At 42.8% G+C, this 24,829-nt stretch overlaps 1 protein-coding gene across 3 annotated transcripts in view; it reads left to right on the top strand.

Annotated features, from left to right (window-relative positions):
• The window catches only part of DNAI3 (dynein axonemal intermediate chain 3), a 32,077-nt gene that overhangs the window by 3,294 nt on the left and 3,954 nt on the right, over window positions 1–24,829 (top strand). Inside the window, exons 2-21 of one of the 3 annotated variants that reach the window (XR_008330988.1) lie at window positions 4,301–4,458; window positions 6,273–6,314; window positions 8,030–8,211; window positions 9,124–9,228; window positions 9,328–9,474; window positions 10,242–10,444; window positions 12,155–12,271; window positions 12,888–13,078; window positions 14,137–14,261; window positions 14,378–14,467; window positions 15,212–15,301; window positions 16,278–16,406; window positions 17,238–17,311; window positions 18,439–18,586; window positions 19,448–19,535; window positions 20,646–20,776; window positions 21,091–21,154; window positions 22,307–22,437; window positions 23,313–23,471; window positions 24,575–24,666. Coding sequence is in view for 2 of the 3 variants with exons in the window: in XM_053391872.1 (XP_053247847.1) it covers window positions 4,317–4,458; window positions 6,273–6,314; window positions 8,030–8,211; window positions 9,124–9,228; window positions 9,328–9,474; window positions 10,242–10,444; window positions 12,155–12,271; window positions 12,888–13,078; window positions 14,137–14,261; window positions 14,378–14,467; window positions 15,212–15,301; window positions 16,278–16,406; window positions 17,238–17,311; window positions 18,439–18,586; window positions 19,448–19,535; window positions 20,646–20,776; window positions 21,091–21,154; window positions 22,307–22,437; window positions 23,313–23,517; window positions 24,575–24,666 (2,496 nt within the window). In the remaining variant the exon portion in view is untranslated. Of the gene's footprint in view, window positions 1–4,300; window positions 4,459–6,272; window positions 6,315–8,029; window positions 8,212–9,123; window positions 9,229–9,327; window positions 9,475–10,241; window positions 10,445–12,154; window positions 12,272–12,887; window positions 13,079–14,136; window positions 14,262–14,377; window positions 14,468–15,211; window positions 15,302–16,277; window positions 16,407–17,237; window positions 17,312–18,438; window positions 18,587–19,447; window positions 19,536–20,645; window positions 20,777–21,090; window positions 21,155–22,306; window positions 22,438–23,312; window positions 23,518–24,574; window positions 24,667–24,829 lie in introns of all 3 variants that reach the window. The other 2 variants (XM_053391872.1, XM_053391873.1) reach the window with 2 other exon arrangements.

The following is a 24,829-nucleotide window of genomic DNA, read 5'->3' as shown; positions in this document are numbered from 1 at the left end:
TCAATCTGGTCACTGATTAATCGTTCTTTCTTCTTGGTACAGACATCATCCATGTCTTTGCTGATAACTAATTAACTTTCCTCCCCTTGAGCACCTAGCAACATGGTAGTTTAGTTTCATAACGCTAACTATTTCAGCCCATTAGATAATTGGAAGAACATACTTCTCTGTTTTTGTTACTTTTAAGTTAATACAAAATACTTAGATACAAAGTTAACAGCCGCCTGTAGTTCTGCTAATGCACTGTCAGTTCTAAACATTATTATTTCATGACTCAGGATTTAGGTTGGCTAAATGCACAACTACAAACACCTGGGCTAAAACACTTAACAGTTACCTTTCACTCAGATAACAGTTTCATGGGAAAGTGTTTTTAATTAGCCCAAACCCGGGGGGGGGGGGGGTTTGAGCAAAATATAATTATATTTTTGAGCTGCGGTTCCAAAAGACCAAACATTGTCTACCTAAATAAAGGTTGTAGGGAAAGAGTAGAGGCCCTTAGGAGCCTTGGTCACAATCTATTGGGAATTTTTTCCACCTCTAGTGAACTGCATTAATTTTTATCATTCTGTTCCACAACACTCATGTCAAAGAGTGCAGGAGGGGTTTAAAGAGCTGTTCCCTGCTATTGACTCAGAGTAAAAAGATTGTGGCAGGACCTTTTCATAAACCACACCCTCAAATCTAGATGTTCTTCTGTAATCTTGGTTGTGTCATGTCTGGCTGTGGTTACTGAACTAAGGGAGTTATTTAACATGCACAAAGCTATTGTGATTATTTCGCATATTACAGGGCTGAAGTTCTAGCACTTAAAATAGGTCCTGATGGCTGAGGGTTCACATATAATCCTGGGAAGACACTCCTTTGTGCCTTCCACCATGGGCCAAAATCATCACACTTCTAGAAGGCTATGTCTGTATTTGAGCTTTTGAGGTGTGGTTCGTATGATCATGCAGTTTGTTCAGATCACATGTTAAAAAAAAATGGACTGATTTGTTCTCCGCTTCCATGTTTGTTGTCTCAAAATGTAGCACTTCAATGAATATGCACCAAATTTGCCCATGATTAAGCTTATTGGCTGGAGATTCAGAACCGACAAAACGAAGGCATTTTTAAAATCATGTGCATAATTCATTTAAGGCAGGGTTGGAGAGCCTACAGGTTTTTTGGTATGGTCCTTGGCACACACACCCCAGGCTACATTCCCTTCTTCCCAGTGCCACGCCTTTCACTGGTGCTGCTTCATGCCCTAAGTGCTGGGATCATAGACTCATAGAATTGTGGAGTTGAAAGGGACCACCAAGGGCCATCTAGTCCACCCCCTGCAATGCAGGAATCTTTTGCCCAACATGAGATTCGGAGTCTCCTGCTCTACCAACTGAGCTATCTCAGAGTTGCCAAAGCTATCCCATTAGTGGCCAGTCACTAAAGGCTCATCCATACTTTTGCTTGGGCCATATTTTGATTGTATCCCCCTGGCCTGAGAGCTTTTCTCATTGTTCTGCCGCTGTGCCTTGCGAAAATCTGATCTTACCCGCTGCGTCTGATTTTATCGGATAATCCAAGAGAGATTTTGCTTAACCAAGCTTCAATTCAGCAGCCTCTTCTCTCATAGCCAGAATTTCTCCCCCCATTTGTATTAATCTCCTGTCTAAAAAGCTTGTGTGTATTTTTTAAAAAAATGTATTTATTGATAGAATTCAGTTGAACTAATAAAAATAAAATGGACAAATGAGCAAATGTTGGCATTTTTGCTTTGCAAAGAGGAAATGATGGACGAGCTGGAAGGAACAGGAAATGAAGGCCCAAGGTCCATTTCAACTAGATACTTTTGCTGTTGAGAATTAGACAAGACTTAGTTCTGAGTAAACATACTTAGACTCTTGCCAGTGGAGGTTGGCCACTGAATGTTTTTATGGCAAATGTAGCATTTTATTATTTAAATACAATGCGGGACCACAATTTTAATTCTATAGTGGTACCTCGGGTTAAGTACTTAATTTGTTCTGGAGGTCCGTTCTTAACCTGAAACTGTTCTTAACCTGAAGCACCACTTTAGCTAAAGGGGCCTCCCACTGCCACTGCGCCACCACTGCACAATTTCTGTTCTCATCCTGAAGCAAAGTTCTTAACCCGAGGTACTATTTCTGGGTTAGTGGAGTCTGTAACCTGAAGCGTATGTAACCTGAAGCATATGTAAGCCGTGGTACCACTGTACTTCCACCAAGTTGTAAAACAGCAACACTTTAGCAGCTCAAAAAGGTCTTGGGGTAGAAAGATCCTTGTTTTGGTTTTCTATTTTGCCCTACTTTACATTGCTCTGGCTATTTCTTAACAGTGTGCCCAGCCCTCCAACATTATTGATTGTAGCCATTAGCTACTGATGCTGTATTAATGAGCTCCTCTCACTCATTCTTGATATCTGGTATTCTCTTTCCACATTCCAAAGTTTCAGCACTCAGAAAGAAGGATCATTTTAATAAGTCAACAAAAACAATACACCATAGGTTTAGGGCAATCAGTTTGATAAGTAGCTGTTTTTAGGAGCTTTCTGCCTTGCCTTGTAAACCGCTTTTCTAAAATTATCTCTGTGATTAATCTCAGAAACGCCAGTGTTGTCTTTGTTCATGTGACTGGATTGTTTGGATGACTTGAGAGAGAAGCAAATCACATGTTCCAATCTGTGGTTATTTCAGTTCCCTGTAAAGTGGCGATTGACAGCTTCCCTAGCTACCAATTTGATGTTTGGGTCATCCTTTGTGATTTTTCCAGACCCTGGAAGTATGGTTGCCATCTTTCAAAAAGTGAAAAAAAGTTGTTGAGCTTTCTTTGGCAAAGTTTGTCTGAGTTTTCCTGGGCATTTCAGCAATTTCCACTGTTTCTGGGGCTGAGTACCACCTATGTATGGGAAATTCTGCACATATGGCAAACCTACCTGAAAGTCACACAGGGAAAGAAGCAAGCATTTGCTCAAATCTCTCCATGTGACATCAGGCTTAGCACTTAACTTGGGTTGGATCGCATCCTATGTCTCCCATCTCTTTTGTTATCTGCTTTGTTAGAATTCAGTTTCTGGTATAGCAGCATTGGGTTAAACATGGTGACACTTTGAAAAATAAAAACAGTGACTCAAATTATGAAGTTGCTATTTTGTTTCCTGTTATGCACATCATTTCCACATGATGGTGCTGGAGTTATTCCCCCCATACACTTTTTAAAAATCTTCCTCCATTCATCTTTTCTGTTTAAGTGATTCATTAATGCTTTGTTTTTAAGAACTGAACTGGCTGCTTTAGCAGAGCTATGATTTCTATTCAACCCGCTTGACGACTTTAGCAGCCACTTGCCTAGACCCCAGTCTTATCATCATAGAATCACTGAGTTGTAAAGGACTGTGCAGTCAGTCATTTAGTCCAACCCGGTTTCACATTTAGGTGTGTTGATAGTCTCGGGAGTGCCAATGAAACAGCATGTAACCTAATATATTTGTCCTAAGCAACCTTGCAAGGTTACAGAAGGACACTCAAATAGTGCATAGCTATGCTCTACCCAAGGAGCATCCTCTTTATTTTTTTATTATTATGCAACCCCTGCAAGCCAATGAGATAAGTAACTAATACGGCCTTTAGAAGACATCTGAAGGCAGCCCTGTATAGGGAAGGGTTTGGGGTTTTTTAAGTTTAATGTTTTGTTATGTTTTTATATATGTTGGAAGTCACCCAAAGTGGCTGGGGCAACCCGGGCCTCTGATGGACTGGGTATAAATAATAAAACTGTTGTTGTTGTTGTTTGTTGTTATGGAATAGGACATCCCTGTTTTCATCAGAGAAATATCGGAGGGTATGTTACAATTGTATCCCACCCTTCCTCCAAAACTAGCCTAGAGTGGCAAATCTGAAAAGCAATTTCAATACAGATTCAGACTCGGAAAAATCAGAGGGAGGCAGGAAGGCTTATTGGAAGAGGAAGGTATCCAAAAGAAAACAAAGATGGTGTCTTTCAGGGAAGGGGGAGGGATTACACAGCACTAAAGGCCCAATTTCTTGTGCAGAGCCGACCTTCTGTTAAGATGGCATCTGCAGGAAGCCTAGCCTGTTGAGCACAGTGATCAGCTGGGTATATAAAGAGTGAGGCTATCTTTCAGCTATTCTGGTCCCAAGCTGCATAGGGCTTTGTTCACCAAAGCAGTATCCCATGTCTCAGCCAGCACTGTCTCGCAACTAATGGGATGAATGAGTTTTTAAGCCACCCCCCTGAATTCCGCCTCATTATCCACATTGATGTGCCACCTATTTTCCAGGCAGAAATCTTTCAAAATGGCTGAAAGCGCAGAGACTCCCGTACCGCGTTCTGCTCCTGGTTCAGCGAAGAAACCTAAAGCTAAAGGATCGCCGAAACCTAAAAAGTCGCCCAAAGGATCGCCAAAAGGCTCACCCAAAGGGAAGCAAAGAAGTGCTGGTAAGTATAATAGTGCAGAACTGTGGAACTAAAGAAAGTAATTTGTCGGGAATTTGGATGTCAAGACAGTATGCCCAACAACATTTCTCTGTGATGTTTTCATGTACAGTCGTACCTTGGTTGTCGAACGGAATCGGTTCCAGAAGTCATTTCGACTTCCAAAAATGTTTGACAACCAAGGCGCGACTTCCAATCGGCTGCAGGAAGTTCCTGCAGCCAATCAGAAGCCACATCAGACGTTCAGGTTCCAAAGAACATCCACAAACCAGGACACTCACTTCCGGGTTTGTGGCGTTAGGGAACCAAAACGTTTGAGTTGCAAGGCGTTCAGGATCCAAGGTATGACTGTACTCAAAAGCTGAAGGTTTTCAGTTATTGTTGATGGCTCCCCCACCCCTCCATTTCAGCTAAGACCGCTCCTTGAAAAGGCCAGGGTGAAACTCAACATGTAGCAGAAGCGAAAGTGGTAAGTTCAGTGGGTTGGGTAATCAGAATAATCAGGTGAAGGAAGCACATGTGGAAGGAAGTTGCACCTTCCCCCAACCCCCTCTTCACCACAATCCCCTGCACTTCCTGAAAAAGTTGGAGGATTGGGCAAAATTGGGTAGCTTTGCATTGGCTTTGTGGTTTTAGACAGTTCTCCCTTTTCCCCTACGGAGTCTACTATACCCCATCCCAAACCATGCCAAGTTCTGTGATAGGAAAAGAGGGCAGCAGTAGAGTTGGGAGGGCAGATGCACACATGACTCGCCCCTCCCCCCAAAAAAGATCCTGGAAACTGTGGCTTCCCCTTCACAGAACTACAATTGCCAGTACCCTGAACAAACTAAAGCTCCCAGGATTCTTTGTGAGGGGTGTCACCTGCTTTAAATGTCTGTTGGTTGTGCTTTAAATGTATCAGTGTAGACCTGCCCTCCTGAGTTTTTAAAACTTTCCTTCCATGATTTTTCTTCCATTGTGTTTTTTGGGATCCAATGCGTTGTTGGGAATTATTAGGAAAGGGCTGAAAATGTATCTGCCAGTATTATGTACACACACACACACACACACACAGAGAGAGAGAGAGAGAGAGAGAGAGAGAGAGAGAGAGAGAGAGAGAGTTTGGCCACATTTGGAGTAATGTACATTTGGCTGTTATTATCTTGTCTGGGGAATATATATATATATATATATATATATATATATATATATATATATGTCATATATATATATCATATATATATATCATATAGCACTGGCTATGAAAAGAACAACTGAAATGATAAAAGTGCAACTTTAAAGTGTTTGGGGGCCTTTTAATTCAGGAAAAAATATTTTGTGGGGAGCATGAGAAAGGTTTATAAAGTTGCGAATGGAAGAGATTTTAGCAGCCGCAGCCCCCAGGCTAGAGCTCACCCACTGAAATTGATTGACGAAAGGAGGTTTTAAAATGGAATTCAACAAATTCATGGGGTATACTAGTCCTCATCATTTTATGAAACCTCCAGGTGGAAACAGAATTATAGCTTTTTTATTTTAAAGTGCCTAAAAAATGTACTGTACACAGATCAGAAGCATGAGATCGTGTCCACAGGCTTACAATCTAAAAGTCATGAGGGAAAAAAGGGATGGGGAGAGAAAAGGAAAACAAGCAAACTCCGATAGTGTAATACAGTGTGACCTCTGAATAAGTGATACTGGAGAAGACAATGGTGTGAGTGGGTTGTTCATGCCTTCGGTTCCAGAGGATACTTGACAAGAATTTGCCCTTGGTCTGCTTCAGCAGGGCTCTTCTTAATGTTCTTATGCTAAGACCCCACTTTATCTCATTTCAGCAAAAAAAGATGAAGAAGTGGATTTATCGATGGCAAGCATGGGTAAGTTCGACACGGAAAAAACAGTTTTTGAAGAATATGCAGCAGACATAGAGTCTTAAGGCCATAAGACTAGCTGTGAAAGGAAAAAAGAAATATTTCTCTTCAGAAGCTGCATCTTCTGCCTTTTAGCTATGGGGAAAATAACACAGAACACATGTCCGTTTGAGTTACAGATAGGTAGCCGTGTTGGTCTGCCATAGTCAAAACAATTTTTTTTTTTTTCTTTCCAGTAGCACCTTAAAGACCAACTAAGTTAGTTCTTGGTATGAGCTTTCGTGTGCAGTGTGCATGCACACGAAAGCTCATACCAAGAACTAACTTAGTTGGTCTTTAAGGTGCTACTGGAAAGAAAATTTTTTTTTTGTTATGTCCGTTTGAGAAGTTGTAGGAAAGAGGAGCAGATCATTAGCTGGGATTCATAAGTGCTAAGTAGAATACAGTAGAATACAGTGTACAGTGGTACCTCGGGTTAAGAACTTAATTCGTTCTGGAAGCCCGTTCTAAACCTGAAACTGTTCTTAACCTGAGGTACCAATTTAGCTAATGGGGCCTCCCACTGCCGCAGCCACGCAATTTCTGTTCTCATCCTGAAGCAAAGTTCTTAACCCAAGGTACTATTTCTGGGTTAGCGGAGTCTGTAACCTGAAGCGTCTATGACTTGAAGCATCTGTAACCCGAGGTACCACTGTATCTCATAAGACATTTGGTATGTGCAGTGCAATGGTTGGGCTGGGATCTCAGAGACTCTGGTTCAAATTCCCTTTTGATCATGAAGCTCAGCCGGCGACCTTGGGAAAGTCACTGTTTCTCAGCCTAAACTACCCTACATGGTTGTAGTGAGGAAAACATGGAGAGGGGAGAACCATGAACTCCTTGGAGGAATAGTGGGATAATATCCATCTATCCATCTATAGGGCCCACCATTTTTGTCCTACTCCATTTGCAGAAGGTTTCTGGCCATTTGTGTGGGCTTGTGGGTACTTTCTGCCTCAAGCGAAAATATCTCCAAGCCGATTTCTCTTGGGGCTCCTGGTGCCAAATTTACGAAAGCGCCAGATATCTCTCTCCTCCTTTTGTAGGTTTTAATGAATAGCTGCAGTTGAGCAGGTGCAGTGGAGGACCAGAAATGACAGGGCTTAAGGGATAAATGTAGGGTTTATGAAATGTAACATATTAAGTGAGAGACGTTTGCTGAGGGATTTAGATTTCTGGATGAGCCGGATTAAAATAGGATTTAGCATTTTGTCAGTTCAAAAAAAAAAAGGATTAAGTGAGTGAAGACTTTCCCCCCAAAGCATGTGTACATTAAGCTTATCAATATTCCCAAATTTATATTTCATTCAGCTTTGTAAATGCCTAAAAATAAAGAAGCCTGTCCTTGACATCTTCACGGACATAAATTCCTTCACCCTGAGCCACTGAGCTCTTTTCCACCCATAATATATCCACGGTGGTTGCCTCGTTAACTGCAATAAAGGGGTTTCGTTTTAGGGCAGCGTACATCAAGTATGGAAAGAGTATATGGCAAAAGAAGTAAAAAGGTATTGCTCTGAGGGGGTGGGAATCTCGTTTAATTTCACTAACACTTGTAAGGGTACTAAAAGTATCTAGTTATACTTGTTGAAGAATTCTAGAATGTGTGGGACAAATTGGTACTTGAAATACAGCGAGCCTTTTAAGAAGAGGTGTTTCTATATTGTTCTTTACTCTTTCAGGCCACCCGGAAATCTTCCCCTTGGTCCTCACTGAGAAAACTCAGGAGATATTTAATTGCCGTGCTGACATCGATGTCACAGCAGAAAACCCTCACAAACTTTTGAAGAGAGAGGACATCATTGATGACATGAAAGCAAGAGCTGCAGTTTCTGACTTCCACCCTTTCAAAAAAATTATCTTGGTGAGTTACCCTTTTGGGGCATGTTGTATACCGGGGGTTGTGCTGGAATTCGGTAAACTGATCGCCTAACTTCATTTCACTTAAGATTTGTTACTCCTCCTGGCAAACAAAGTCCTTTTGAGCACAAGCTTAGAAGTGGCTGTGATGGAGGCATGAGGTTCACAAAAGGAGTGCCCAACATTAACACGGATTGTGGTGTATGTGTTGCCCACAACTGTTTCTCTGGTTTGTAAATGTACCTATGGGCCCCAGAAATGACCCCTAGTATATGGTGCGGGATGAGCAGTTGTGATCTAGAAAGAAATCAGTCGCATTGGCAGGCAGAGGGCATTCTAGAAAGTAATGGGAAGAAGGAGGATACATTGAGGAAGAAGCTTAAGGGACCCTGCTCCTCTGAAGCAGTTAGTGCTAGACCAAAAACGTAAGCGGAGAACCTTCCAATCCATCAGTATTAAAGTGATGTCATAGAATCGTAGAATTGGACGGGACCCCAAGGGTCATCCAGTCCAACCCCATGCAATGCAGGAATCTAAACAAAAGCATCTATGACACATGGCAATCCAACCTCTGCTTAAAAACCTCCAAGGAAGGAGAGTCCACAACCTCATGAAGGAGGCTATTCCACTGTTGAATGGCTCTTACTCTCACGTTTTTCCTAATGTTTTGTTGGAATCTCCTTTCTGGTAACTTGAATCCATTGGTTTGAGCCCTAACCCTCCAGAGCAGGAGAAAAGCAGCTTGTTCCCTCTGCCATGTGACAGCCCTTGAGATATTTGAAGATGGCTATCAGATCTCCTTGGTCTCCTTTTTCCCAAGCTTAAACCTATCCAACTCCTTCAACTGTCAGTTATAGTTGGATGTAGAAATCATTTAAAACTGCTTAAAACTTTTCAACTGTTTGTATTCACACAGGAATATCCTGGGGACGAACTTCTGGTAGTCTTTGACAGGGAATTAAAATATGGGCAAATATTTTATCTTATTGCAACGGAAGAGGCCAAGGAAAGCATTTTACATGTAAGGCATTTTAAATAAAAAAAAATACTGCATTTATATTTATTTGTATCATATTGATACTCTTTGTATTGATACCTTTGCAAATATTTTTCCTGATAGCCTCCCGAGCCAGAGGAAGAGGAAGGGGAGGTCAAAGAGGGCACCCCAGAAGAATATGTGTACAAGCCTCCTGTGTGGAAACCTTGGGTTTCGCTTGGAAGTGAAAAAGAAATTGAAGAAGAATCGGTTAAGGAAAGAACGACAAAGGTCAGTCTTCCTAACAGTGTCTTATACAGTTGTACCTTGGAAGTCAAATGGAATCCGTCCTGGAAGTCTGTTCGACTTCCAAAACGTTCAGAAACCAAAGCGCAGCTTCTGACTGGCTGCAGGAAGCTCCCCGTCGGACGTTCGGCTTCCAAAAGAACGTTCGAAAACCGGAACACTGACTTCCGGTTTTCGACCGTTTGGGAGCCAAGACATTTGAGAGCCAAAGTATGACTGTCTACTTTAAATAACAGTCTTAAATAGACTATATTTTTAAAAGCAATAAACTTGTAGGATCCTGCGTTGCCCAATTTTGACTAGAAATCTTTCAGATTTCAAAGCCTGAGTAGGGAGTAGATTTAGAAAGCATCTAGAAAAACGAGAACCTAACTCTTACAGAATCTTTGCTAGCCTTGGCCAAGGTGTGGATTTTAAGCAGAGAAAATGAGGTGGTAACCTGTGAAATACTCCACAGAAAAGGACCTCTGGATGTGGATGAGAAGGTTTGGTGAGAATACTTGAGACTACTCCACCAACATACTGGTCTCATAACAAGCACATCCCAAGTGTTCAGTTGTTCCTTCCCATGGGGGAATGATGAGCATGTTGAAAAATAGTCGTAAAATCAGATCAAATGCAGGTCCTGTAAGAGATCTTAAAGATCTGTTATTCTCTGTTTTATGGCTGTGTGCCATACCCTCAAGACAATGCACAGTCAAATGTACAAAAACAAGAGTTTCCATTGAGAAATATTTTGTGTGAAATTTCAGGTTAAATATAAGATTTCTCGGCGGCAGAGAGAATTTGGGGCTCGGGTTAAATTTCACAACAGAAACGCTTCGGCTGACCCTAAACACGGCTACGTGGAATGTACGAGTTATTTCGATAAGAACTTTACCATTCGGCAGCTTGAGAAAAATGTTGGCACTCAGGTTGTCCCGATAGTAGAAGAAACAGGAACTCAAACAAAATGGTAAGTATAAGACACACACACACACACACACACACACTCTCTCTCTCTCTCTCTCTATATATATATACCATTTTAAATCATATTTAAAAAGAAACAATGCCCCCACTAATTTCGGGCCAGGTTATTTTCTTTCGTTATCTGAATGGAGGGAAACCTAGAATCGGGCACCTTTCACTTTTTAAAATTTACTTTCAAGCAGAGTGGTATGAAGCAGAGTGCGCAATTTCAGATTATGTTTATTACATCCTGCCTTTCTTGCCTGATGTGGTTCAAGGCAACGTACATGGGCTTCCTACTTGGCCGCCCATCCAGTTACTGACCAGACTTATACCTGCTTAGCTTTAACAAGGATTGCTAACCACAACATACTGTTATAGCACTAGCATAGCACTTTAATAGTCATGACTCCTCCCCACCCCTCATGAATCATGGGAGTTTGTTAAAGGTGGTAGGGGCTGTAGCTCTGTGAAGGTTTTCCTAACAACTCTCAGCCCCTCTAACAAACTATATTTCCCAGGATTTCTTTTTTTGGGGGTGGGGGGTGGAATCCATTACAGTGGAACCTCGGGTTGCATACGCTTCAGGTTACAGACTCCGCTAACCCAGAAATAGTACCTCGAGTTAAGAACTTTGCTTCAGGATGAGAACAGAAATCGTGCTCCAGCGGTGCAGCGGCAGTGGGAGGCCCCATTAGCTAAAGTGGTGCTTCAGGTTAAGAACAGTTTCAGGTTAAGAACGGACCTCCGGAACAAATTAAGTTCTTAACCTGAGGTACCACTGTACTGTTAATGTGGTATAATAGCACTTTAAAGTTATGGTGTGGTTGCTATATTATGCAACTTCCAATCATTCCCAGGGATATGTCTTCTGACTATTCCCTGAGATTATGTACTTCAAACATCACTTCTTAACAAACAACTACATTTTCTTTTGTGGGGATGGGACTAGGCACGCTATTAGGTGGGGCTGATGCACACACACAAAAAAAGTTCTTCACTTCTCATATTATTTAATACAACTGTTCTTCATTATTTATTAAATTTGTATACCACTCTGCACCCAAAGATCACAGAGTGGTTCACAACATAAAACTACAAAATGTGAACACAAAATACATAACGAAACAACAACAAACCAATACACCACCCCCAACACATTCAAAAGGCCGTAGAATGTTAATCAGCCAAAGGCCTAGTTATAGAGAAACGTTTTCGCCTGGCGCCTACCGATAGGTAATGAGGGCACCAGGCGAGCCTCCCTGGGGAGAGCATTCCACAGATGGGGAGCCACCGCAGAAAAGGCCTGTTCTTGTGTTGCCACCCTCCGGACCTCTCATGGAGGAGGCGCATGAAATCCTTCTCTTCGCTGCCACCAGTGGGCCAGGAGGTTTGACAGGTCCAAGCATGACTTTGCCTGCCCCACAAATGATGTCTTATATGCCTTCAAGCATAGGCCTAGTTAAGCCTACAGGTCAGAGAGGCTGCCCACAGCTGGTTTAGCCAGACTTACCTGTGTGCTTTCTCATCTCCCATCAGTGACAGATGGTGCTGTGGAGCAGGAATGCGGGAACACTGTGAAATGAGTGGCATACACAAATCTGGCTTAAAGGAGGAAACACTCTATGAAGTTTCATCAATTCTGCCTTCATTGTTTTGGATTTTCCTTTTCCCTCCCAAATTTTTCTGAACAGTGTGTTTTCACTCGCCTTAGGACCTACCCCAAAAATGCAACAACACAGTATTTTCCAAGGGACTTTTCAGATGAAGAAAAAGAAAAGTATTTGTCATCGGAAGACCTGAAAGACTTCATTGTCTCTGTGGCTTTAAGGTGAAGTATCAAGGTCCACTGAAAGTTCTGTATGGAGACGTAGGCAAGATTTCTTGCAGTCATAAAATATGAGGATAGGGTGGCTTGAGGAGTATTCAGCCCAAGAAATTATATATAAAACTGTTGATCTCGAAGACTTCTGCTTTCCCTCCTTAGGGTTCTTAATCTTTAAACCAGACAGCCCTTCAAACAGAGAACTGTCCTCTGTAAAGGAGGACACATGACCACTCTATAAAGCACCTGGACATATTTTTTATCTCCAGCATCTTGAGCAGCTTCTGGTGTCATGTAGAAAATGTCTTCCTCTCAAATGTGTGCCTTAAATCTGTATAATAGTTCTGGTCCAATGTTTCCCAAACTTACTGGGAGGTCTCCAGCTTTTTTGGCCCACAGCTCCCATCATCCCTAGTTAGCAAGACCAGTGGTCAGGGATGATGAGAATTGCAGCTCGAAAACAGCTGGAGGCCCAAGTTTGGGAAACACTGGTCTACAGTATCAAATAAAGAAGCCATGGCACATAATCCTTTATTGCTAGTGACACTATACCACGATTTGAAATACAGTATCTGAATTTTTTTATTAAAAACAAAACAAAACAAAAATGTCCCCGTTCCAGAGTTGAAATAGCACTGCAGCAGAATGAGATCCTGAATGCCTTCTTTGACGACTGGAAAGCCCTTGCGGAAGATGAAAGTGGCTTTGCAGGCAAGTCCGACGTTTCCCTCAAGGAGTACCAGTCATTCACAGACCTGCATTACCTCAAGGACAGGACCGTGAGCTGCGTCTGCTGGCACCCAACCATTTATGGTAAAGTTTGCAGAGCGTTCGGTTTGTGGGCAGAAACTTTGTGAGGGTTGTTCTGAAGTCTTGGGTTTAAAGATTAGCCACTGTGCCCGTTCCACTGGCCCTTTCTCTGAACAAATCAGCAGCACGAAGGAAAATGAGATGAGGAAATCTTTTGTAACGTGCTAGCACAAGGGTAGTCAACGTGGTGCCCTTCAGATCCTGTTGGACCTCAACTCTCCCATAAGCCCCAGCCAGAAGTCAATGGCTAGGGATGCTGGGAGTTGGAATCCAACACATCTGGACTGCTACCCCCGTTTTAGCAAACTTGGGTTACCTCACGCTAGGCAAGCTGTAACAGAAATGAAAGTGAAACGAATGTTATTGCTGCAGTCTCTTAAGAGTGGTTGCCCCAGGCCCAAAATTGTTAGGGGTGCAAAATTTCAACATCTGGCACTGCCTCAATATAGGTGTGGGCTTCCATTGAAAATGGCTTCTCCATGCAAACCAGGAAGTGAGCTCTCCAAACAAAGGAACGACTTCCTTTTCTTATCCCGGAGGCTGCAACCTCTTGGGTGATGCAGACACTGTCAGGCCGTTGAATGTGCATGCGTACTCGCATCCGTTTCCCTCCCTTGCAACATGCCTTCCACACGGCCCCGGGCACCGGCAACCCATGCTACTTTAAGACTCCTGCTGCAGGCAGGCTAGAGCCCTGAGCATAAGTGCTCCACTTAGGAGGCAGAATATAAAGCAGTGCCTGTAACGACTAGAAGAATGTCGGCAGAGCAGATAAGAGAGTTGTTTCTTCACTGCCACTGCCACCATCGCGTTAGGTGACCCAGAAACTTGATTAGTAAAAGGCTGAGGACAGTAATGCTTCACATAGTGCTTGTGGAATTCACTGCCATCAAGAAGTGAAGGTGATGATTGGCTTTTAGGATTTGCACCTCTTCTAAAACAGCCCTGGACAATTCTTGCCGCAATTTCTGACAGCGTGGTTGAGTGTGGACATGGACCACTTTAAACGGACGCAAAGTTTTACCCTTGCAAAAGGTGAAATGACATTTGTCTCCAATCAGGGATTATCGCAGTGGCGGTAACGGAGCGACTGTCTTACGAGGAGCGGGTGAACAACTCTGGGCGACTGCTCTTGTGGAAAGCACCAATTCTCTTTTGGAGCTTCGCAGACCCAATTCACCCCCAGGTATTTAAAGGAGGGCTTGAATGTTTCTGAGGTGTTTAAAGAACAGAACCAATAATTTCAGCATAAGGCTGTCCTCAGATCTGATCTATTCCTCCCTGGATATTTATGTTTTCTAGCTGATGCTGGAGTGCCCTGAAGATATCTACTGCTTTCAGTTCTCCCCAAGCAATCCCAACATCATTGCAGGAGGCTGTATAAACGGACAGGTTAGGATTCCATTATTTTTCAGCTACTTGTTTGCATTCGCAACATACCTCTTCTACATCGGTATTGTGGAATAAGTTGCTCCGGCAGGTTTGCAGATGTTTGAGGGACCAGCAAGGGCTAAGGCCCATGCAGGGTCTGGTCATTCTCATCTAACCCTCAAAATCTGAGGTTGCCAACCTTTTTTGGGGTCTGTGGTCACATTTGCAAACTGGAGAAAATGCCAGGGGCATCACATGCACACCACAACCAAGCACACACTGCAACCTCTTCTTTTGGTGACAGCAGAATGCTTCCTTCAAGCCTACTTTCAGCACAGGAGTGGGATCCTATGGGTGCCAGGGAAGACCTCTGTGGGTCCATGGGTGCCTGGGGGGGGCGCGCATTGGCCAAGCCCTGCTCAGAATGCTAACACTGCCTACATGAGTACTTTGAGGCCTCACTAGATGTTGCATCACACCCTCGTTTAGATAATTCAGGGTTTATTGAAGTACGCCTGGAATCCCCATGCCATTGTGTGGGACTCCTCAGTACCGGAGACATGTTAATGTTTTTAAAAAAAATAAAAATGATTCCCTTTCTATTAGTACAAAACAGATTTCTCCCCGTGAGCTCAGCTGCCCCTCTCTGCATATTCTGTAGAGTCCTATTCTACCCTTCCTTCACGTGGCACATTAAAGTGTCCATTAAAACAGGACAATCTGCCTTCTAACGTGTCGTTTCCCCTCTCTGCCCTCCCATTCCAGGTTGTACTGTGGGACATTTCAGCATATGAAGAGAGGTTACGAAATGCGAAGTCCGGTACAGGCGGGAGCAAGAATGCCACAGTTAACATGGTTGGTACTTTTAAAGATTCTGCTTTTAGCGTTCCGTATCATGAATTCCTCAAGGAACCACTGAGAATTGCTTCACGTTTTCTTCTGTGCATGGATGAAGTTGCAGGCTTTCCAGAGCACTCGTTTGTGTGCACACAAGGGTAACATAGGAATAAGGGGCTGGAAGTGGGGCAGATCCACCGCGCTCGCTTTCTGGCAGGTGGGTCGCTGTGGCTTGCCAGAAGGGGAGAGGAGGTGATGGGAGAGAAGGGGCTCCGTTTCTCCTGCCACTTCGCTGAAGGGGCGCTGAGCAGAGGGGGAGATTTATTTTTTTCTTGTTCTCCCCCTCTAAAACAATGTGCGTCCTATGGTCGGGTGCGTCCTATAGAGCGAAAAATACGGTAGTTCAGGTGTGAAAGGAAACTGGCTTTGTGCTTTTAGTTGCCCCTGAAAAACATACGCTTATACAATGTAGAAGTATTACCGCATTTTTCCATGTATAAGTTTTTCCCCTAAAAAATAATGTCACTCTCCTCCCATTTTCTTAAATCTGAGTCCCCCTCCCCATATAGGGGGCATCTTATACATGGGGGCGACTTATAGACGAAAAAATGTGGGAAATTTTAGGTCAGGTTGTATCAATGAATGCTTGGCAGTCCCCCCCCCCCCAAGATGTATCCAAAATTATTCACTATAAAAACAGGAATGGCAAGTGGATGCAGGAAGCAATGCCCACCAGGAAAGCATGGAAAAACTAGAAAGAGCTGGGTCATGCAGTGGATGCAAATGATAGCTCAGTCGGTAGAGCATGAGGCTCTTAATCTCAGGGCTGCAGGTTCAAACCCTGGGTTGGGTGAAAGATTCCTGCATTGCAGGGGGTTAGACTATATGCAGGGCGTTGGATAACATACGACCCTCGTGTCCCTTCCAACTCTCAGCATTCTATGATTCTGTCGTGTATGGAAATTAGTGGACACTAATTTGTGTTCAATTTCAGCCAAGTTTCATGCTGGAACAACAAGTTGGGAAGGAGCCACACTTGGTGAGATACTGTGCAGTCTCTTCCATCGAATATGGCCATAAATCAGTAATAACAGATATACAGTGGTTGCCAGAGTTTTTTGAGGTAAGAGTCCATCCTAAGTATTTCATATTTGTACCGTTAATGCAAAAGAGAAAAATTACAAATAATGCCCTATTTGTTACATCTGTATAACTGTCTGGGACCAACACAGGAACAGTGATCTATACTAAGCAACCCATGCATATTAAGCTCAGTATTAATTACCCGTGTAATTTCAAAGGGCTGCTTCACACCATACTTCTTCATTGTGTTTTGGTGAACGAGATAAATTTAATTATTGCATGAAAAGCTCTGCATACGCTTGTAACTCGTGTGTGTGTGTGTGTGTTTCCCTTGTGCCCTTTAAAAAAAAGTTGTGTGATATGGATGTTGAGTGTGAATACAGATGTTGAGTGTGAATTTCTAGCCTGTCCTCATGACAGCGACTATAGATAATTCCCCAGTGTTCCAAACACTTTTTACGTACATTATTTCAACAACCCTTTCAACAGCTTTGTAAGGTAGGCCAAATGATCGTCATGCTGCAGTCGAGGGGGTATGGCAGTGGTTTGTCTTAGGCGCCCTAGCATGTTTATGAAAGAGGCAAGATTTGAATTAGGCCCCATCTGCTCTATACATTGATAGCAGCATCATGCCAGTTTAAACCTTCATGGCCTCCTCCAGAGAATCCTGCGAACTGTAGTTTGTTAAGGGTGCTTGGAGTTGTTAGGAGATCCCTATTCCATCGCAGAGCCACAACTGTGTTCTTAACAGCTGGGGGGCCACAGTTTCCCCATCCCTGCTGTTGAGCATGCCTTCTCCAAAGCACTTGTATAGCTACTGCATTTTGTATTTTTGTTTCTAATAAACGTTGTTTTACTTGCTATTTCTAAGGTCAACAGAATGGGCACTATGTTTGAAAACAGAGCTGGAGTTTGTGTACAGCTTGTCACTTGCTCACCAGACTGGTAAGTATTTCTTCTTCTTCAAGGTTTATTACGCAAGGCCCAGTTCAGATGTCACAATCTCCGACTTTTAAACCATGGTTTATTGGACCAGGAATGAGTTGTGTGCCTGCAGGCTCCCTCCTTGCCCATCCTCTTTGCTCCTGCTCTCCTGGGGCTTCCTTTGGCAAAGATATCCCGATTTCCTAAATCACAGTTTCCTGTGATACCATAACCAGGAAACTGTGGTTTGGCAGTGTCTTCAAACAGATTGTGACTTCTGAACCAGGTTGATAAGGTTTGGTGTAACAACTACTCCTTTTGTGTAATAACTACTGAATACCAATAGACGAGTAATGTCCCATACTACCAATTAAGCTGTTGAAAAATGTTACCTGCAAGGTTTCGCTTTATGGAATCTTGCATAACTTTTTTTAAAAAAACTTACTTTAGCACAAGCATTTTCACATAAGAGTACTCTTCAGCAGCTCCACTACCATTTAGTTTGCACGTGCCGTGGAGTGTATAGATGTTAGATTTAGTGTGTTGGCAAAGGAAGACTAAGAGCAGGAAAGCCTCTCTCTTTCACACTGGCATTTGGAATAGTCCTCTAAATAGGAGAGGCTTCAGAGACTTGCTCAAGGTTAGAATTTGTGACGTGCACCCAAGCTAACCACAGCCAGTCTGCCATGTATGGAAAACCCATCAAGAGGCTTGAAAGATATTTTGTTTCATGCTACCTACCTGAAACTGCAAAAAGGGGATTATCAGATAGCTAAAATGGGCTGCGTTTGGCTTGGAGGATGAATCATAAGTTGCTCAGGGCTGGATGAGAATAAGAATCCTCCCCTTTTATTGTAGATTAATCGGTGGATTTAGGGCTTTCTTCTGCTCATTTTACTTCTCCACCACCTCCCATCTTGACCTGTTTCTGGTTGGCACCCTAGTAGGGACTCACCTTTTACCCTGCCAGATGCTCTCCGTTTGTAGCGTACTGTAATCCTTTTGACACCCCAAGGGGCTCCTTTTTCTGTGACATCTGCTTACCTGATGTATTCGGCCGTTCCTAAACAACTGCTATCTCACTGAAAGTGGATGAGGCAGGCTGGATCTACAACCTAACTTTTCTATCGTTGTCTATTCCTCCACAGCACAATATATTTTTGGGATCTCCGAGCCCACAGGCCTACTCTCCAGCCTTCAGGTGAGAAGAAAAAGGAGGATAAGCTGATTTTGGCTCCGCCTGATGTGCCTACTACCTTCAAACACCTGGATCTCTGCTGGAGGCCTCTCATTAAGGTACGGGGCTGTGAATTTAGGAGAACCGCCAAGGTCTATTGATAGGGATGATGTGGCTACAGCATATAGTTTTATTGTTAATTTCTCCACCATACTTTTCATCTCCTCAAGGCAGTGAGGTTTCTCTCTGAGCAATCTTATGTTTCGGGGAAAAAATATTTAAAATTGCATGTACAAATTGTCCTACTCTGCAGCAGGGATGGTGGATAAACATGATTCATTTAAAAGCAAGCCCTACCCAACCCACATGTTCCAAAAGAAAATGCAAACTGAAACACAGCCGGCCTTCTGGTTTCTCTTCAGATCGTATAAATCTTTTGCCTTTTATGAAATTCGCACAGCTCTGAATTTCGCAGTGCAATTCTCCAACCGGGGAATGTTTACCAAAAAAACCTGCATCCCTAGGGTAAAGTGTGCATTCGTGAAAATAGCAGGCACAAATGCATTATTATGGAGGGAAACCTGCTTGGAAAAAGGTGTATATTAGGCAAAATGACATAGGAAAACGTGTTCGTGGGGAGAAATTCATACTAAAATGCTGATGAGTACACATAAGGACTTTCCTTTTTTAAAAGAAAATGCAATATGATGTGGAAATGGAAAGGAACTGAACTTATGAATGGAAAAGTGATTTGGACAGCAAGCCCCACAGGGACTGATGGGAGTTGTAGTCCAAATCGCCTGGCAGGCACCAGGTTGGTGAGGGCTCGTGTGGCACAACTAACGCTTCTGACCTCTTATCTCAGTACCACTGAATGTGTAAGCTGCCTTTCTGTCTGGTCACACCAGAAAGTGATGTAACTTTTAACTCAAGTTTCTTTGTGGAGTATACGGTCCAATGCTCTTCGTATCTTAAAACAGGTGAACCTGCCCAAGACAGATACAGGTGCAGAGTACAGCCCTATAAAACTTAGCTTTAGAGAAGAGCATTACCATACCAAAATTCAAGGTATATATATATTTACATTATATATGCATGAATTATATATACATATGGACTGATGCCAGCATATCTCCCTCCACCTGGTTTCTACACCATTCAGGGTTGCCCCTAACCCTCTGGGGAGAGGTTTGGGGAGCACAGGAAGCTAAGCTTTCTGCTTGCAAAACCTCTAAACACAACACTATGCCCGTAATGTGGGTGCTTATTAAATCTACTTTTAGTGGAGAGAGGTGGGGAGGAGGGAGCAGGGGTGCAAACTTGAATATAATATTGGGGGGCCAGGTACACTCCACCCCACATAATTGATCAAAAGACATGTCACACACACACCATTTTAATGGCAATGCTCATCAACGGGGGGGGGGGGGGGAGGAGGCTGGTTCCCTCAAATATTTGGGGGGAGGAGGTGTCCTTGGTCCCTAGGAGTTCGAGAGAGCACATTCATTAAATGCCATACATTCTTTTCTCGGGGCATGTCTATTCGCCGTAACATAACCTGGTGAAACTGACAGCAGTTTCTCTCATAAAACACGGAGAAACATACCCATTGAGGGAGTTAGATAACAATTCTCTATTGAGAACTCCTCTAATTCAGGGGTGGCCAACTCCCAAGAGACTGCGATCTACTCACAGAATTAAAAACTGGCAGTGATCTACCCCATTTTGGGGGGGTCCAGGTTAAATTTGCTGAGGTATTTTTTGGGAGGGCGAAAGCCCAGTTTTTTAGGGGTTCAGGGCAAAAATGTTGAGCTTTTCTTCGGGGAGACAAACTTGTTGAGCTGCTTTGGGGGAGCCAGTGATCTACCGCAGACGTCCAGTGATCTACCAGTAGATCACGATCTACCTGTTGGACGTGCCTGCTCGAACTGAATAAACTGCAGGACAATGACAATTCTGGAATGTGGATTTTCCATAGCTTGCCACCTTCTGCCCACCTGAGCTTAAAGATGGTAGATGAAAGGCATTAATTAATGGGAACGGTTGCTGTGCTTAGTAGTTGTTGTTTTTAATGCAAAACACGTAAAATGATAGCAATGAGTGAGTAGGAATGTGGAAAGTTTCGAGTTTTTTTGTTTATACAATTTGCATAGTGATTTTATCCACATTCTTCCAAAGACAAAACACAGCCCCAAGTCAAACAGGAGGCACTTGTGGAAAAGCTGCCATATAGCGAGATACAGGCCACGTCCATGAAACCTCTGAAGCTGCTAGAAAATGTCACCAGCAGCTTTTTTGTTGGGACTGAGGTAAGTTGGACATTTGGGTGTACAATTGTTCTTTAAGGTGGGGGAGGGTAAGAGACAATTGGAGAATGCAAGGCCTGAACTTAAAGGAAAAGTAATAACCACACCATAAAGTATTTTGTTTTTTTTCAAAGCGCCTCTTAAACCATCCCGGCAATTCTTCTTCGTTCTCTCAGCTTGTGGCCCATCTTAAAAACAAGGCATCATGCAGGAAATTGTTTCGATTTTGCAAACACTTTTGTATGCTTCAAAAGAGATCAAAGCTCAGCTTAAAAAAAATAAAATTGTGACCAGTATTTCACTTTATGGCATTGCAGGATGGTGAAGTCCTTTATACCGACTGGAAGATGGAGAGAGATGGGGACTCAGGAAGACTGCTCAGTATGCTTTGAATTTCTCTGGGTGGACAGGGATTGCTGTGGGATTTGGGTGGCTTTTGTTTTGGTTTTTTAAACTAACCAAGGACAACACAGTTCTGAAAAAAATCTGCGTGTAACAGTTTCTTCAGTCAATGTTAATATTACTCAACTGAACTGAGTTTAACAGGATACAGTAGTGAGTTTGGCATTAGAGAGGTGTTGCTGAGTAAAAGAGAGAGGGAGAGGTAGAAAAGGCGAATAAATGCTGAGAACACTACTACTAGCAATGGGGCACGGGGGATAAATTCAATTCTCTTCACATTTCCATAGCAACAGTTGAATCAAAACGAAATCACTGTTGAAAATTTACACTTCTCCAAATTGTGCTGTGTAGTTTTCCAGCCAAGCGATGCTTTAAAAAGTGCATGTCTTCAGGGTAATATTGCTTTGGCAAAACATTTATATCAGGAGAAATCACGCGGGTATATTGGCAGAAACTCCTGACAAATTTTCATATGGACTTTAAATTCTCCTCGCACACTGCAGTGAAGGTTTATTACTCAAGGAGATACATGCATGTATTATTGTGCTGTGGGGTTCAGATGAGAACAGATTAACAGAGCATCTTTCAAAAACTAGATGTAGGTAAAGGAACTATTTAGATTAGGTTAAGGGGCAATGCAAGGGGGTTGCCTAGGTGGGGTGTCTGAGTCCTGGGAATTTTTTGTGCAGGGAGGGACCTAGATCTCCTGACCCTCCTTTAAAACACAAACAAAAACTTTGCTTAAAGGGCAGCAGGGCACACGGCAATGTGTGGGGCTGGTAAGACCCAATCTACCTTCTTTAATTTGCACTGAGGAACTATATGTATTTGTGCAAATATGTGGCATATGGACCTGTACTTTGAGGCCTTATTCACATCTGCACACATGCCATTTTAAACAATCATGGCTTCCTCCAGAATCCTAGCAACTCTAGTTCATTTAGAGTGCTGGGAATTGTAGCTCTGTGATGGGTATCCTAGCAATTTTTCTCTTTATCCTGACCTCTTTAAAAGGCACAGAATAGTCACTTACCAACTAGTTCAACACCTTGCAAGAGCCAGATAAAATGTGGCAAAGAGACAAATGTATGCACATGCAAAACATGAGTCTCTCTCTCTCTTTCTCGTAAGGTCAAAAGCCATCCAACACGTACATCATCCATGATGGACTTGTTCATACTGTACAGAGGTCTCCGTTTTTCAAAGACATAATTCTCACCGTTGGAGGCTGGAATTTTGCAATATGGAAAGAAGGTGTCACGGTATGTTCCTCTGGAAAGGGAAATCCTTAAGAAAGGGGTGACAAGTCCATTCCAAGTGTAGCACAAGGTGATTCAGAAAGGTGTGAGGAACAGGTAGGAACGTGTTTTCAGCTGTTTTTGGGGGGGGGCTGTTTACCTATTTCCTTTGATATTCTTCAAGAGAAGTTTCCTGCAGATGGTTTATATGTAGATGACTCCTCTCAGTGAATATAACAGAATATTTTAAAACCAGCCATGATTCTCTAATCAAGAGCTGTTATAGCTCAGAACATATTGGATATTTTTTGCAAGAAGCAAAAACATGAAAATACCCCTATTTCTTGCACCTGTTTGAATAATGCTGTGCCCCACTGATTCAGGACATACTGAAGGATATTCTTCAGTTCCCCACAGGTGTAGAGGTTTCACTATTTCAATGTATATGCATAAATTCACGATGCAAGCGTAGCTTCTTCTGCCAGCAGAGTGGAATTTATCAGTGATGAATATCTGATGAATTTATCAATTTATCATATCCTCATGCACCTGCCATAAACTGAGGATACAGATCCCCAATAAATTTCTATTTTAATCTTCCTGTATTCTTCAATTGCAGTTAAGCTACCCAAATATAACAAAATCCTTTAAAAAGCACTCACGTAGAATTGTAACAGGTTGTACAATGTGTAAGACTTGTCAGCATAATGATTGAAAGTCAATGAAGAGTTTAATGGGGATTTTGCCGCAGCTCCCATTTTAATGGGATGGGATGGGGAAAGGCAGGAATACTCAAAAAAAAAAAAAGACAGAAAGATGGAAGTGTTAGGTGAACAATTTTAATCTGGTATTTGTTTCATGCAACTATTTTCCTTTTGGCCTTTGCTTTTTTAATGAAGAGCGGTCCCCTCCTTGAGTCAAGTTGCACAGCAAAGAGATACACTGTTGGGCAGTGGTCCTTATCAAGGCCAGGTGTTTTCTTCATTGGGAGAGAAGATGGAAATATTGACATTTGGGACCTGTTGGAGAAGACTCATGAAGCGTCTCAGACCCAAAACGTCTGTATTGCACTGATTACTTGCATCAAACCCTGGATTTACTCTTGTATGTCAGTGTACCGTATTTCTTATTTCCTTACTTTGAATGTAACTTTGCAGTGGGTCGGCCAGGTTAGAAAGAAAGGCAATGTTTAAAAAAAGGAAGGCAATTCAAATGGAGATATCAACTTGTATCACATGCACAGTTGGCTATAAGATGGCAAGGGAAAGGAAGAATAGGGAAAGCAGCAATGAAATTTTGCCTAAGCCTGCTGGTCTAGCATTACCCTCCGTCTCCAGCAGCTGAAAGTGGAATGAGTGCTGAAAAAAAGGCCTTGGGTGAACTACACATTACAAGCAGATGCATGAAACAGAGTCCAGGTGCCATTTTTTAAAATATGAAAAGCTGCTTCAGGAGCCACTCCCAGGTGGTTTTCTAGGGGAAATCTTTTCCTGACACCCCATGTGGTTTCACATTCCTGCTCTCCCCCTTGTTTTGTCAGCACCAGTTTCCATCCTCCCCAAATGGCCTTTTATTTTGTTTTTAAGTAGCACTGGGACTCAGTTGCACATATGAATGTAGAACATGTAGTTAGCTCTGCAGTCAGACATGTAGAGAGTTAATCTTTTATCTTTGGATGTTAGAAGTCATAACGTTTTATTGTGATATTTCTGTACAGTAGGTATGCACACTGAGATATTTGCTCCTGCTTTTAGCTCTCTCGTGCCAAACCATAGCTGTCAACCTTCCCTTTTTTGCGGGAAATTCCCTTATTTCAGCGCCGTTTCCCGCTGCTATCCCGGATTGTTAGATATCCCGTAGACTGTCCACAGGACAGGTGAGGCTGCTGATCCCTTATTTTCAAATCTGAAAGTTGACAGCTATGTGCCGAACTCTGAACAAATAGGCTTATAAACTGTATTTTGGGATTCCAGTTTAATAAGGTTTGGGGGAGGAGGAGCAAAACAGAACAGGCAAGGCAGCTAGGAAGAACATGCAAGAGATTGAGTTCCCAAATTGACCCTTACAGCTCATTTTCTCACTGCCACAAATACTGAACAGACAAATAATAATTCTGTGTTTTGTGTACAACTCCTTCTGCATTCTCTGTCTTCTCTTACAGCAAAGCAACACTTCTTAGCAGTATCTGACGACTTTGGCACCCTGCATGTTTTGGAAATTTCGTGGACATTAAGCCACCCTTCCCTCAATGAGGTTTGTAACATGTTCCAGAAACTGGGCTGGGGAGCCGCAAACAATATTTCTTGCATGGGGTTCTAAGAGTTACATGTTGTAGTTGGTTTGGCATTGCAGGGGGTTGGACTGGATGACCCTTGGGGTCCCTTCCAGCTCTATGATCTGGTGGCATCCTGTTGAC

The sequence above is a fragment of the Podarcis raffonei genome, chromosome 6 (assembly GCF_027172205.1).
Source record: "Podarcis raffonei isolate rPodRaf1 chromosome 6, rPodRaf1.pri, whole genome shotgun sequence".
Classification (NCBI taxonomy): Eukaryota; Metazoa; Chordata; class Lepidosauria; order Squamata; family Lacertidae; genus Podarcis; species Podarcis raffonei.
This window is presented reverse-complemented; position numbering and strand designations above follow the sequence as displayed.